A 13,891-nucleotide genomic window follows, 5' to 3' on the forward strand; every position below is an offset into this window, starting at 1 on the left:
TAACACCTACACTAAACTAAAATGTGGAGATCCCTGGAAAACTGAGGAAAGGGACATGCCCCCTTTACCCATCTGAACTTTTTGCAATTTTTCAAAGGAGTGTGCAGTTTTTATACCTTATTAATCATTCTTCAAATAATTTATCCAACCATCTCAAGATATATCAAACCACAGAAACAAAGTGGATTACACCTTTCCTTCTAAAAAGTTTTAGGCTTTATTAATTATCAGTTACTTTAATAAATAACAAACCATCTCCTTTCAGGGGTCTGTTTGTTTCCCCCAGAAATGCTACTACTATGCAAAGAATTCTGTTTTTGAAACTCAAGACATTACAAGTATAGCACGTGGACAATACGTTCTCCCCCACAAATGGCCTGATTCTTGAAGTGATGCAGACCCTCGTCCTCGGTTTAGAATGACCACCATGAGTGGCAGACAGATGGAGCAGATTCAAATCAGAGACCACAAAAGAAAATAATCTTTACTGATGAATCATTTATTTGGACAAGACACAAACATCTCCGCATTGTTTCCCTTTATACAGAAAGTGGAACATTTCAAATATATTAGTTTTTCTCTTTTTCAATAGAATTCATTTCAATCTGGTCCCAGGAACTGCTTCTCATTTTAGGATTCACGTTTTAGTAACACATATGCACCCATTACAGCTAAAAGAGCATACTGTAAAGAAAACACAATGGAAAATTACTGTGAGGTCTACGAATAAATTTGGTTTGTAAATGTGTTCAGATAAGTCTGTTCAATACTAGACTGAGGACAGAATCAAAAACTGACATCTTCCCATGCCTTGTTCTCCAAATTAGCTGTTCAATGCCACATTGTGGTTAAAAACCCAAAAACATATCGATGGACTAAAGATCAAAACCCAATAAACACAGCTAGCGCATTGCTCATTCCTGCGCAAGTTTCCTATTGTTTCTCAGGGGTTTTTAAAAAATAGATACCGTTTTTATTCAAGTTGAGAGAGTACTAAGTTTATTGTACTACTTTTTTTGTATGTTTACAGATTTCTAGAATAAGAAACAAATGTATAGGTGCCATTTGAGAACACGCTATGAACATAAAAGACAAAAGTAGCTATTTCAAATAATTTCTCTGACAATAATTAAAACAATTATGTTAATTTGCATAGTTAACTACAAATAGTCTGCAGAAAAAAGAACTAGCAAAACATTTCGAACAAACTTATCTTTATAGGTATACATGTAAAAGCTCCAATATGTTTTCAAAAATACAGACACACACACAAATTCCTACCTTGAATTTGGGATAGTCATTCATTATTATGGTCACCATACCAACATATGGTAAAAACCTAAATTGTGGGATAAAAAGCCAGGTATATAAAAATTGTTTGTAATATAACAACTTTTGAAAACACTACAAATCAGCTTTAGGAAGCAAATCTGCCTTGAGACTACCACTGATTGGGACTTTGAAAGAAATATTCACTCCTCTCTCAAAAGGCTTCCTTAGTGAAAAGCATCAGCGCTAACAGCCAAGACAATTTTTTAAGCAGACACACGACTTCCTAGAGATGCTACTTGTCTTCACTTGCTGCATTACCCATAACAGAATTAAAGTAAGTAACTGAGCCACTTGTACAAATGGAATGGGCAGCTTTTATCAACCTAAGTTCTTCATTTTTTAGTAGAGAAGTAAGATGCAGATAGCTTCTCTAAAGACTGCTGTTAGAGAAAGCATTTAAAGCACACGGATAATCAGTGTGTAACGGACAGAATCATCATTTTCATTCCACTGGGCTTCTCAGATGTAACAGACAAGTAAGTGTACTGGGCAGTGAATACAAATGTGAAATCCATAACTCACACCCATATGATTACAATCCCAGAGAGAGAACGTTTAGAGCAGTCTAGCTGACAATTACACTGGCAAAATTAATGTCAATTTGTAATCAGCTTGACCCAGTCTCAATCATCTCACCTTTAGTCTCCTCCAGTCTTATTTAAAATCAGTAGCTTCACCCTCCCGCTTATACAAAGCCTATCACCAGAGTGTCTAAAAATACAGGACGGACCAGCTGAAGTCTCTCTCATCTCCCCGTAGATAATCAAGTGAAAATACAAGAGAGTAGAAACTGTTAAAAGGTGAGCAGAGGGAGAAAAGGGGTAGAAAAAGGCTTTAAACCACAATCCGAATAAAGCTGAATCTTAGCAAATGGTAACCAGTATTCTCCAGCCTTACACAGCTGGTGGGATTTACATAAGATAAAAAAGACATTTCTTACAAGGGTTAAACATAAAAAGAGTCACCAAAAGAGGGGAAGAATCACTTTTTTTGGTTTTCTAAGTAGAGGATACTCTCTGCTTTATCAATCAGAAACAGAACTCACTGCTGGAACAATTATGCAAAGGCAAATATTAAAAGATTTATCAGAGGACTGTTTTTAATAGTGAAAAACAGGAAATCATTTAAATATCCACCAAAAGAGGATTAGTTAAATAAGCCATGATTCTCAGTGGCACAGCATGTAGCCATTTAAAAAGAGTTAGAGATAGATTTGACACAGAAAGCTATTTCCAACTTCCTGTTGGGTAAAACTAAATTAAATTCTATGTAAAATCATATATTATATATACACACATACATCTGTACAGGTACAGGGAATGTCTGGAATATTTACCAAAGTCTTAACAGTGGGTTAGCTCTGAGAGAATTTCTTGTAATTGTTATTTAAAATCCACAAATAACTAATCTCTAGATGAGGATTTATTTCAAAAATGGAATTAAGCTGATGATATAGATAATATACTTACACTCAGTTTTGGATGTTAGATCCTTAGTTAATTCTAAGTTTTGTTCAGTCATCACAGTATAAACTAAAAGTAGTTATAACTCACCTGACACATAATACAGAGGGTGCCAGAAAAAAATGAAATGTATACCATGTTAAGAAAGGAAAAAACTGTATTAAAATTATAATAACCAATATATACTGATAACAAAAGATGAATACAAGTCATGTATATACATTTTTTTGGCAGCCACGGGATTTGTAATGAATGATTCTATTATCCTATACATTTAGTTTCTTTGTTTCTAAATTTTTTTCTACGTTCTGAGTCTTCTATATGGCTTAAAACTTAATCCTTACCCTCTGGCTCTCCCCACCACGTCCTTCTTTTCGAGCCAGTTCTGGCCTTCTTTGTACAAACCTCTGTCATCAACTTCATTATTATCTCCTTTAGTCAGAAATTTGATGTCTCCATTATCTCTGGAAAAGCAAAATAATGTCCTTTCAAAAATTATTTTCAGCACAGCTTCATTAGAAAAATATTAGTTTACCCAAGCAACATCTTTACAGCCAGATACGGGCATCTAGAAAAGCAGTCAAAGAGAACCTGACCTCTCTTGGTCTAGGAGGACTGCTTACAAAAGCACAAAATCTAATCACAATTTTATCGACTTAAATTCTAAAACACTCAAGTTACCCTGACAACCAAAAAACAGAGCAAAGCACAAGGGCACCAGTGAAGCAATGATTAGCTTCCAGCAACTGTTTTCACTCTTTCTTCGCCCTCACGGACCAACTTGTTAACATGGGTTATTTTCCTCTTCACTCTAGACATGAGCGTGGTCCCAGGTCACACAGACTTGAGCACAAAGTAAGTCAAATGTATGTGTGCCCTTACGTCTCTTCAAACGCACTTTTCCTTGCTAATTACAGAATGTGTTAATGCATTATTTCCTTCACCACTGAACCAAGTGGTGTAAAATCTGGTTTCAAAGAAACGGGAATCACAAATGGCATAAAACCAGTATGTTCAAGAGACACGCAGGATTCATTTTAAACATTCTGAACTGGTATTTACATAGTCGACACTAGAGATACAGTATTACAGCATCATAAAGCTGTAAAGAGGGTCTTCTCTCAATAAGACAAATGAAAACATGCACCATTATAATCTGGTAAAAGCTTAAAAGTCCACAAAGAATTGAAACTACGCCAAAAGGAGCAAGCTGATTTGCAGCGATCGTTATGAGGGAAATCAAGAGATAAAAATTCGGGCAGTCTCTCACAATTCATGCAAATCACAGCAAGTCACCATTATTTCCTCAGTTTTGAACAATTTCTCATCTTTAGAAATTATTTTTAAGCCAGGTGAGAGGACTGTCACATTATGACGGAGCGTACGTCTTCATCAGTAAGTTAACAAGTAGATGTCGAGTAACAACAGTGCAGTACCGTGTATTAACACAAACTGAAACTGGGTCAATTCGAATGCTTGGAGTAAAATGAGTATTTTAAGTATCAACATCTTTGGGGAGCACTGGAAGCAGTGAATGGAATGGGAATCTAAATACCGAAATGTACAAAATAGTTACCACACACACACAGGATGAGAAATGCTCCATTAAAAACACAAATACACAAGGGAATCAAATCTATGGTGATGGAAGGAGAACTGACTCTGGGTGGTGAACACACAATGCGATATAGAGATGATGCATTACAGAATTGTACACCGGAAATCTCTGTAACTTTCTAACAACTGTCACCCCGATAAACTTTAATTAATTCAATAAATAAATAATACAAACACACATACCTAAATTGAATGCCATAACTCATGCAGACGAAAATGCTACACTACGCTGCATAAAGGTAAATGAATAACCGAGTATATAAAATATAACATTTTCACTAATTATGTGACTGTATTCTCTCAGGGGAACTCAATCTATTTGAGCTATAAGTAATTGTTTCTGGTTCTCAAAAGATGTCATAGTAAGTCATCACTGGCATTTAAAGGAAAGGAAAGGCCATTCGTGGGGGGGGGGGGGCGGGGAATTAATGCCGGATACGCAATGACTGATTCATGGGCTGAGGTAGGGAAAGGAATTTTTATTCATCCAGGGCTAATATTACAGTTGAGAGTGCCATTTGGCCCAAAGTGACATAAAGAAACAGGTAGCTTTCTACATTTCAGAAAATAATTCTCAGTATCAAAATAATTCTCAATTACAATGGGATTTTATTTCCTTTGGGACTCCTTCAAATAACTAATATGCTATGATGCATTCCACCTTATACTGGGCATCAATTTAAAATTTGCACGGTCTTTAATGAAAGTCAGTTCTTTCAATTCTCATAATCACCCTGTGAGTTATTACGGGTAACGCATGATCATTCCCCGCTTACAGGCTGAGTTAAGTAGCAGGTTCCAAGTCATCCAACTAGTCAATAGCAGAACCAGGAACATGATCAGTACTTTTTCCACTTTCTACTCAACCATTAAAACAGTCTATCAAAAATTTACAAGATACCACCAGAAAGAAGGAGAGCCTCTTTACTTTTCATGAACTTTGATGACTCTGTGAACTATCGGAATGTCTCGTCCTTCCACCTTAAACACGACGATTTCACCCGCCCTAATGGGGTCGTTCCGGAAATTCGTTAGGAACAGAAGGTCGCCCCTGTGAAAGGCCGGCTCCATGCTGCCGCTGGAAAGACACACAACATCACATCCAGTTACTCTCAGGTCACAAGGGGAACATTTCAATTCATAACGTATGTAATAACAGACATCTGAGTTAAGAGTCCAACCTTCACCAACGGTCCAGGAGATCTATGAGCTATAAAGCAAGCCAGTGTTTCCATCTGACCGTGCAAGGTGATAACAAGTGAGAAAGGAGACGGTTTCTTAGATTTACGTCTGAGGACGGCACTGGGAGGCCTGTCTGCAGTTTGCAGAAAAAGAACCAAGGATACTGTGACGTAAAAGCGGCCGACGTCTAGCCTTAAACAAGTCCTACCTCTGCCAACACACTACTGTTTTCATTCAGACTCTGCCAGCTGGTTATTACTCGAGGGGAAGTCTTCCGTTTTACGGTGTATCCCCAGCACCTAGGACACGGACGTCCTGGCTCAAGGAATGAGCAACAAACAAATGAGCACGCGAGGCGCGGGTGAGCTATCCGACGGCCAGGCCGCGGTGCGGGACAACATTCCAAACCAAGGCTTCTGACTCCTGCCGCAGCAGCCTTTCAACCATACTCCACAGAATGCCCGATTCTAACCAGTGGTGACCGTTTTCCATGTGGAGGTGAGTGAATGATCCCTCATGACAGCAGGTGAAGCCCAAGCCAAAAACCTTGTCATCTAGTGGAAGCTGAAATGATCAAAACAGAATCTGTTTTGCATATACGCATGCTTTGTTTTAATGCATGAGAAAATAAATAAGTCGTAGAAATAGGGTGCTATAGGGGCCATGCAGCCAAAGAGCGAGCCTGTGGAGAGCAACAGAGGAGAACGAGCCAGATGAGTGAAGAAATGGGGAGCCGTAGAGGAAAACGTGGGTTCGCCGTGGAAGCAGCTCAGTACCTCGGCCGCCACCCCGCCCTCCCAGCCCTGGCGCACCTTAAACCTGTCAGCACCCTTGGAATGCAGCAAGGAAAATGCAGCGCAGGGTGGCCTGTCACTAAGTCCCCGCTGATGTGTTTATTTTTAAGTGAAACCAGTGGCACTGAGGATGGTAATAGATCTAGCATTCAGAAAAGGTGGAAAGGGCTAGAAATATAAAAGACTAAGAGGGTAAGAAAGAGAAAACATCTGAGTGAAACTATGTTTGGGGTTTTCTGACCCCCAACATGGAAGTTTATTTTATCTTCTTCTGAAAATAAAACATAACTGCTTCAGGATTTTGTTTTCTTTTAAAGAATAATAGCTAAAATGCTGAAGATAATATCTTCATGTATTGCTTCATCTTTACTCTTTCAACAAAATTCCTGAAGACACACAATGGGAAGATGTTTCTAGAAAGCCATCTCAATCTGCGATAACAAGCCTTGCAGCTAGAAAACCCTCCTGGCCGAGTAGAGGCAGGAAGAATACACTGCGATCCGGCATCAGTGTCCCAGCAGTTCCTTGAAATGTCTCACCGATATCAACTTACACTTGTTTTCCTCATGGGCCAGAGATTCCCCCAAGGTCAGTGTTCTCCAAAGTCACACATTTCTCGTGATGTCACCTCTTTATATTTATAAAGCAAATTGCTTTAGAATTGTAAAGGATGCTTTTAAAAAGTCCCTACATACTGTACTTTCCCAATAATTCCGCGTAAGTGTGTCTGCATCATTTAAGGAGAGCCAGAACACCTCAAATCTAGTCTTGGCGCTGCCAAAAGTGGTCGTGACATCCAGGAGACGTGGCCTCTCTGGGCCTTGGGTTCCCTATCTGTTACATGAGAGGGCCATTGAAATTTGAGGTTTTTAAAATTCTTATAATATTTTTTAAAAGCCTTAAAATGCATCCTTCCAATGAAATCCTACCAGGAAGGATGCCATATGCTACCTAAAAGTGGAGCTGTCATAACTGAAGCAAGGCTAAGGTGTCTGGAATCCACGTCTCGGTCTCCTTCTGCCTCCCAACCTCCCCCCCCGGCCCCCAGGCCGGGCACGCCTGGAGCACTGTGTGAACCCCAGTGGATCAGGCGCCCCAGGCTCTCCTCAAGCTCCTAAACTGATGAAAGAGCTGCCTCTCTAGATGTGGTCCCTGGCCAGCCACACAAGGGCGGCCTGGTGAGGCAGGGCCATGGCTGACGCCCATGACCGGGCAGCGGGGCCCAGGGCAGGGAAGGGCACTGACCCTGCCCAAATCTATAGCCCACTGTGACACCTGTAAAACAGAGGGCTCCGTCCCCAACCCACAGTAAGAATCAGTCAGCTAAGACACAGGGGCAGTTCCCTTTGGATGACTTTATGGCTACTTGAAGTTAACTAAAGTATTAACCTTTCTAGAAGAAACAGTCTGTACTGTATATAAGAGTGACCGTCTGGAAGAGGAAACAGCCACCTACAAAAGCAGAAGTCGATGGAAAAAGTACCAGACACTCTGCTAACCAGTGGGGAAAACCAAGTCAGTTTCAAATTACCTCTGTTTAAAACTCCATTTGTACACAAAGAATGTATTAATACCCTATTATTAAACTGTCATTTTACGAGGATTCAAACGTGAAAATACAAAAGCAAATATATTACCCTGCAGCATCAGCATCAACATGATAAAAGCTCTAACATGTCTGTTAGAAAAGACGATTTTTCAACAAAAGCCAGAAGAAGTAAAATAGTCTCAAAACACCTATCAATAAAGTCTTCTTTGTGAGTTGATCCAATGAAAACACCGAGTCTTGGCTGTCACGCAGGCTTTCACCCAAGGCGCCACTGCTCCTGGGTCCCGGCAGCAGTGTGACAGCCTGAGGGACTCACCTCAGCACCACCACGATGGGGCTCTCGCTGCCAGTGAGGACGATCAAGCCTTTCCAGATCATGAGCGCAGAAGACACGATCATGGCAAAGTTTAAAACCTGGTAATAGAGCTGCAACGAAAAAGGCCAAACCAAAGATGAAACCCAGTGGCACAATATGAACGAGGCCTAAGCAGGTGTGCTTGTTTAAAAAAAAAAAAAGCTGTGATGACATGAAACTATTTCACACACTACAAAATTAGGGAGTATTTCAACTTTCGTCCATGGACTGAGCCTTCCCGATACATCTCTACATCTCTTCTTCAATGGGAGAAAAGGGAGAAAACCCCCAGCCTTTAGTGGGATCTGCTTTGTCAAAGGCTTGTGGAGACTCGGCTTTCCTCCCGGGATTTCAGCACCTTCTGCCCTGAAGGTCCCGCCGCTCAAGTCCGACCGCTAGGGCCTCAGCTCTCGTGAGGGTTAGGATGGAAGGCCACACCAGTCAGTCTCTAATGCTAAGCTGACCGTGGCGCACCTTAGACCACTGAGTTAAGACCCACAGGATCTGTCTTCGACCCTCCCTGTATCACGTGCTGCCTGCCACACCTGCCAACCCCGAGGACTCAGGGCGAAAGCACCACCAGCCCACGTTACAACACCCCGTCCAGCTGTGCTGAACTGTTGGCTCAGGTGTCTCCCGACCTCCGAGAGGCCACAGGGATACCAGCCCCTGCGACTCAACTCGTACTGCTCCAGTGCGAGCCCCTCAGGGCACCTGCCCTTACAGTCCGCAGGCGGCTCCTTACCCTGGGACCTGCCTCAACCTTCCTCCTCAGCGCCCCTCCCCCACTGGCCTGGGATCTGAAGAGCCCCGTGGGTGGCCCACCAGCACTCGGGCGGCTCAACTCCTGGACCTCCTCGTCTCCAACGACTTCTCCCTCCACCTGAACCGTCTCTCAGCACCAGACCTGGAACTGAAATCGCTTGATCCCCAGGTGCCTCATCCAATTATCGCCCTTTACCTGACCAGGTACGCCGCTCCTCTGGCCTATGCGCCCACCTACAAGGCAGGACTCTGTTCTTTCCAGAACTCCACCTTCACTTGGCCTCTGCATCCTCAGCACACCGTCTCCCCAAGCACAGTGCCCACCTCCTGCACTAGGCCTGGCAGCCCTTCCTCCCGGACCTTCCAGGAATATAACCTCACCCCTGTAGGGAATCAAGTTCCAGACCCCACCTGGGAGAGGGAGACCGTTGAGGGGTGGGGAGGACAGCGAGAGGTCTGTTTCTCAGCTTCTGTACCCCGTCGAATTTATTTTAGCCCCACCTCCCCTTCACCCCCAGTTCCAGAGAGAAGGGTTCTTTCTGCCAATACTTGGGTCTTTGAGGATTCTGCAGCATAAATAGGGAAGAGTTATTCCTCAGTTTCCTACACTGCTGCTTTAGGATTTCAGCTTTTTCTGGCTGTCCGTTACCATTCTTTCATCTGTTTTCTAGCTTCTACTTTCTTATTCATCTTATTTCCTTACCTAGTTTCCTACCTTGGAGCAAAACAGAGGCAAAAGCTTAAAACTATTACTTTTCTAGAGAAGAAATACAAGTAGTGAATAAATATTGAACGTATTCAAACCAAATCCTGCTCCACCCTCCTGGCCCCACTTCTTTTGCCTGGCGAATGTAAAGGGTTCTTTTGTTTGTTTTAATGCTAATAGGCAGTGCTTGGCAAGGGGGCACTGTTGTGGGAATGTAAGTCAACATAATCATTCCGATAGCAATTTAGTATCCAGAGGTTCCTGTGGGCCCAGTAATCCTAGGAATTCAGTCTAAAAGAAAGGCAGAGAGGGAATTATGGCCCAAAGATATTTATCACAGTCTTATTTCTAATAACAGGGTAAAGGAAATAAATGAGCAACAATGGAGAAATGATTCAGTAAATAGTGGCAAATTTCTGTACTATTTAAAACAATGTTTAAAGACTTTTAATGACATGACAATTTGACAGGATATAAGGCCGTTAAAATAACCATTTTGAAATGTGACACAACATGAAAACATATTCCGTTATGATTCTAGGGCAGTAAAAGCAGAGCTCAAAACTGTCTCTAGCTAATATTGTATCTATGTGAAATTATGTAATTTGAGGTAATTAGGAAGGATATGACTGAAAGTGGGGACATAAAAAGGCAATTACAATAACTGAAGATATTTTGACATAATGAATGACGAGAGGTAAATAAATGTGATTCAAAGTTAAAGTTATACACCATTTTTCAAAAACTCTGGCTAGTATGAATTTCATAACAGCAAATTATGAAACTATCCTTACATTCCCAAGAGAGCAAAAAAGGAAACTGGAAGGCCAGGCAGATATAAATTGTTGGGCTAGAATACGTTACACTGTTGCTTCTAAAATAAGTCACATCAGTCTAAAGCAAAAGCTGTTCTCTAGGGTTCACTCAAAAACTTCTCCACCTGTTCTGCCTGACTTAAAGATTTGATAAACAAGTCGTTTCATTATGAATTACAGATCTGATTAGGAAAGCCCCAAGCCACGGTTTTAAACAGATTTTCATGTTTAGAGAAGTTTTCAAACCAGCAGGCTACACCCTGATTAAGGAACATTATAAAATCTTGACATTTACCCAATAATGACTGAGTACTAAGAATATATTTTCCAGTATGATTTTCTATGCTTGAAAAACTCATTGAGAGGAAGTAAAATCAATTCATCAGAAAAACTTCCTTTGAGCAAGACATCTATTTGCTAAAGAAATGGCCATTTAAACAAAACCCCAATAATCAAGTGAACTGCAAAACCAAAAATCACACTTCCAACACCCTACCGTTAAGGAACCTACTAATCTGAGTCCAGGATTAAAATCCTGGAATCTAGACACATAATTTTGATTAACTACTGACAAGCTGACTGGGATCTGAGAAACAGACCATTATGTTTTAGTGGTGCTTTTGTTGTTGTTCATCTTTGTCCATCAACTTTGTATGCTTGGCCCTTAATAGCCCCGCAGAGTTTAGAAGAAGGCCCACACTTGGCCTGTGTCAACCAAAGATGAAATAGCCAATGTCTGAGGGTTTTAAACAAACATTTGAGACCAGATCATTCTGGCTGACAGCATGTCAGCAGAAATGCCAGTAGCTGTATCTTTCTCTCTTCCTCACTGCAGAAACAAAGAGCCCTTGTGTTTGCATGTGGCTTTTGCCTTAATTAATAGCAAGCGGGGGAAGCAGAGAAAGGAGGTCCCACTTCCAGGATTGGTGGAGCGTGTATGCCTGACAAGGTGTCCCAGGATGCTATTTTGGAGGAAAAAAGAAAAAGAAACAAATAAAAGGACAAAGCTTTAAAAACAAATAAACAAACAAACAAACATACCAGGAGGCAGCAGATTTGAGATTCTGAATTTTAATTAGAAGACCAGCAAAACACAGGCAAAGCAATAGCTACTGACAGGCCTTATCACTGAGAGTGGGAATGAACAGCTCTTTCAAAAGGCAAAGGGGTTTGGACATTGGTAATTCATCAGGAGGCCTTCCTGATAGTCTGCAGTTTTAACCATCCGTAAACCAGTACCCTAAGTCTGGGTGTTTAAATAAAGCTCGCTTTCCTGGATGATCTTGGGCACAGTTTCAATGCTCAGGGCATTTGCTGTTGGTTTTCCAAGTGTGATGATCACTGCCACAACTCAGTCACAGACATTTCCAGGAGCTCATCAGCTATGCAAACCTAGAAAGGACCAGATCCTACACACAGTTCATGAAATGCACGTCTCCAACCTCTCCCATATTACTGCACTAGTCTGAAATTCTACTTGGAACACACACACACACACACACCCCAAACCATACGCCCAAAGGAATACGCTGTGCCCTGCCAAGGGCGTCACCCACTCCTCCATATAAGTGGGATAAATAAAATAGGATGTCATCAAAGTAGTGAGCGTTAAGACCATTTCAAAGACAATCAAAACCTCCCACTAGGAAGGCTGCACTTTCCTTGTCATACTTGGTTATCAGTATCCATAGAAGTGTTCGGGTCCGTTCGCACTCTCTGTCTAGAAGCTTAAGCGATCCCATTTTTCCGGGAGGAGGCGGCGTCCTTTCCAGCCCCCCCTCACTCTCGCCTTATATCGGAGAGAAAACACGCGGAGCCAGTGGTGCGAGCCAACTGCTGGCTAAGGAGAGAGCAGGGAGGAAGTCCTCCGGGCTCCCGGGGAGACTCAACCCCAGCTGCCCGCCGACCCCTCCCGCTGCCCCCCACCGTCAGGGCGCAGCAGACGGCGGCATCTGGGAAAGAAGCCATTCCTGAAACTAACGCGACGCTGCACGTCAGTGACAGTCCCATAGAAGGCAGACAAACAAAAAGTTAGACAGGACTTCTGCAAGTCCCTGCTGGGACACCGCCTCCGTGCAGAGCGCTGAGCCCGGGGCCCGCGGGGTCGCCCTGGTCCCGGCGCGGGGCGGGGGGGGGGGGGGGGCGGGGCGGGGGACACGCTGCCCGCGGGGCGGGGGACACGCTTCCCGCGGGGCGGGGGACACGCTGCCCGCGGGGCGGGGCGGGGCGGGGTCGCCCTGGTCCCGGCGCGGGGCGGGGGGGGGGGGGGGGGCGGGGCGGGGGACACGCTGCCCGCGGGGCGGGGGACACGCTTCCCGCGCGGCCGCACAGCCCCGCGCTCGGGGCTCTTCCCGCGCCGCCGTCCGCCCCTCGCGTGGGCAGGCGGCCTTCCTCGGGCGTCTGCCCCCTCTCCCACCCCGCGGCCCTCCGGCTGCGTGCACACAGCTGTCACGCGCGGCCGCGTCACCGCCCCTCGCCTTCCCACCGTCGGACGCCCAGACGACTACATTTCTATTTTCTTCCCCTTCCCAGCCACCTTCCCCGAGCGGGGCTCCTGTCCGTGCAAGTGGACGCCCACGCGCGCGCACACGTGGGTCTGCGCGGATCTGAACCCCGGGCCTAGAAGAGCCCCGCGCGAGTGTCGCCGTCCTCGCCGGAGCCCCACCTGGGATGCCCAACCCCGGGCGCGCCCCCCACGCGGCCCTCCGTTACCTGGCGCTTGTTCATCTTCCTCAGGTCCCCGAAGATGTCCAAGCCCGACGCGGGGAGATGCGTCCCCACGGCGCCCGCGCGCACCATAATGGGGTCTTGGGACCAAGGGGGCCCGCGGGCTCGGGTGTGACGGACAGATGCGGAGCACCCGCCGGGCCCCCGCCCACCAGCCCCGCGTCCTCGCGGGCCACGTGACCGGGGACTCGCTCGGGCGTCTGGGAATGGTAGTCCCACGAGTCTCGGCCAGCCGTGTACCTGAAAGGAACCGAGAGGAAGAAGACTACCACTCCCAGGATGCCGCGGGGCGACAGCCTCGTCCAGTGAAGACCCGGGGCTCCTAAGGATTGCAGCGACGAGGCTCGGGAGCCTTGTCCGACCTTTAAGAGGGAACCTGGGGGAGCGCGTGGTCCTGCACATCGCAGGGGTAACTCGGGATAGTGACTGCTCAAGAGGAACGGAATTCCCCATGACTCTGGTCAGGCGCCAAGAGGACACCTAAAAGCTCCCTCGCATTCACCTAGCCGTGTATCTCGGCCATTGGATGACAGCACCAGGGAGGCTGGGCTTCCACCCAGCGGCGGGTTGTGTCGAATTGGGAAGG

At 44.7% G+C, this 13,891-nt stretch overlaps 1 protein-coding gene across 1 annotated transcript; it reads right to left on the minus strand.

The window, feature by feature from the left end:
- Positions 1-478: 478 nt before the first annotated feature.
- On the minus strand, positions 479-13,481 carry SEC11C (SEC11 homolog C, signal peptidase complex subunit). The gene is made up of 6 exons (XM_081079079.1): positions 13,291-13,481; positions 8,254-8,363; positions 5,341-5,490; positions 3,140-3,259; positions 1,282-1,339; positions 479-684 (listed from the first exon to the last, which is right to left on the minus strand). The coding sequence occupies exons 1-6, from the start codon at positions 13,375-13,377 to the stop codon at positions 631-633; spliced, it is 579 nt and encodes a 192-aa protein (XP_080935205.1). The 5' UTR covers positions 13,378-13,481; the 3' UTR covers positions 479-630.
- Between the last annotated feature and the right edge of the window lie 410 nt (positions 13,482-13,891).

The sequence above is a fragment of the Rhinolophus hipposideros genome (assembly GCF_964194185.1).
Source record: "Rhinolophus hipposideros genome assembly, chromosome: 17".
Taxonomy (NCBI): Eukaryota; Metazoa; Chordata; class Mammalia; order Chiroptera; family Rhinolophidae; genus Rhinolophus; species Rhinolophus hipposideros.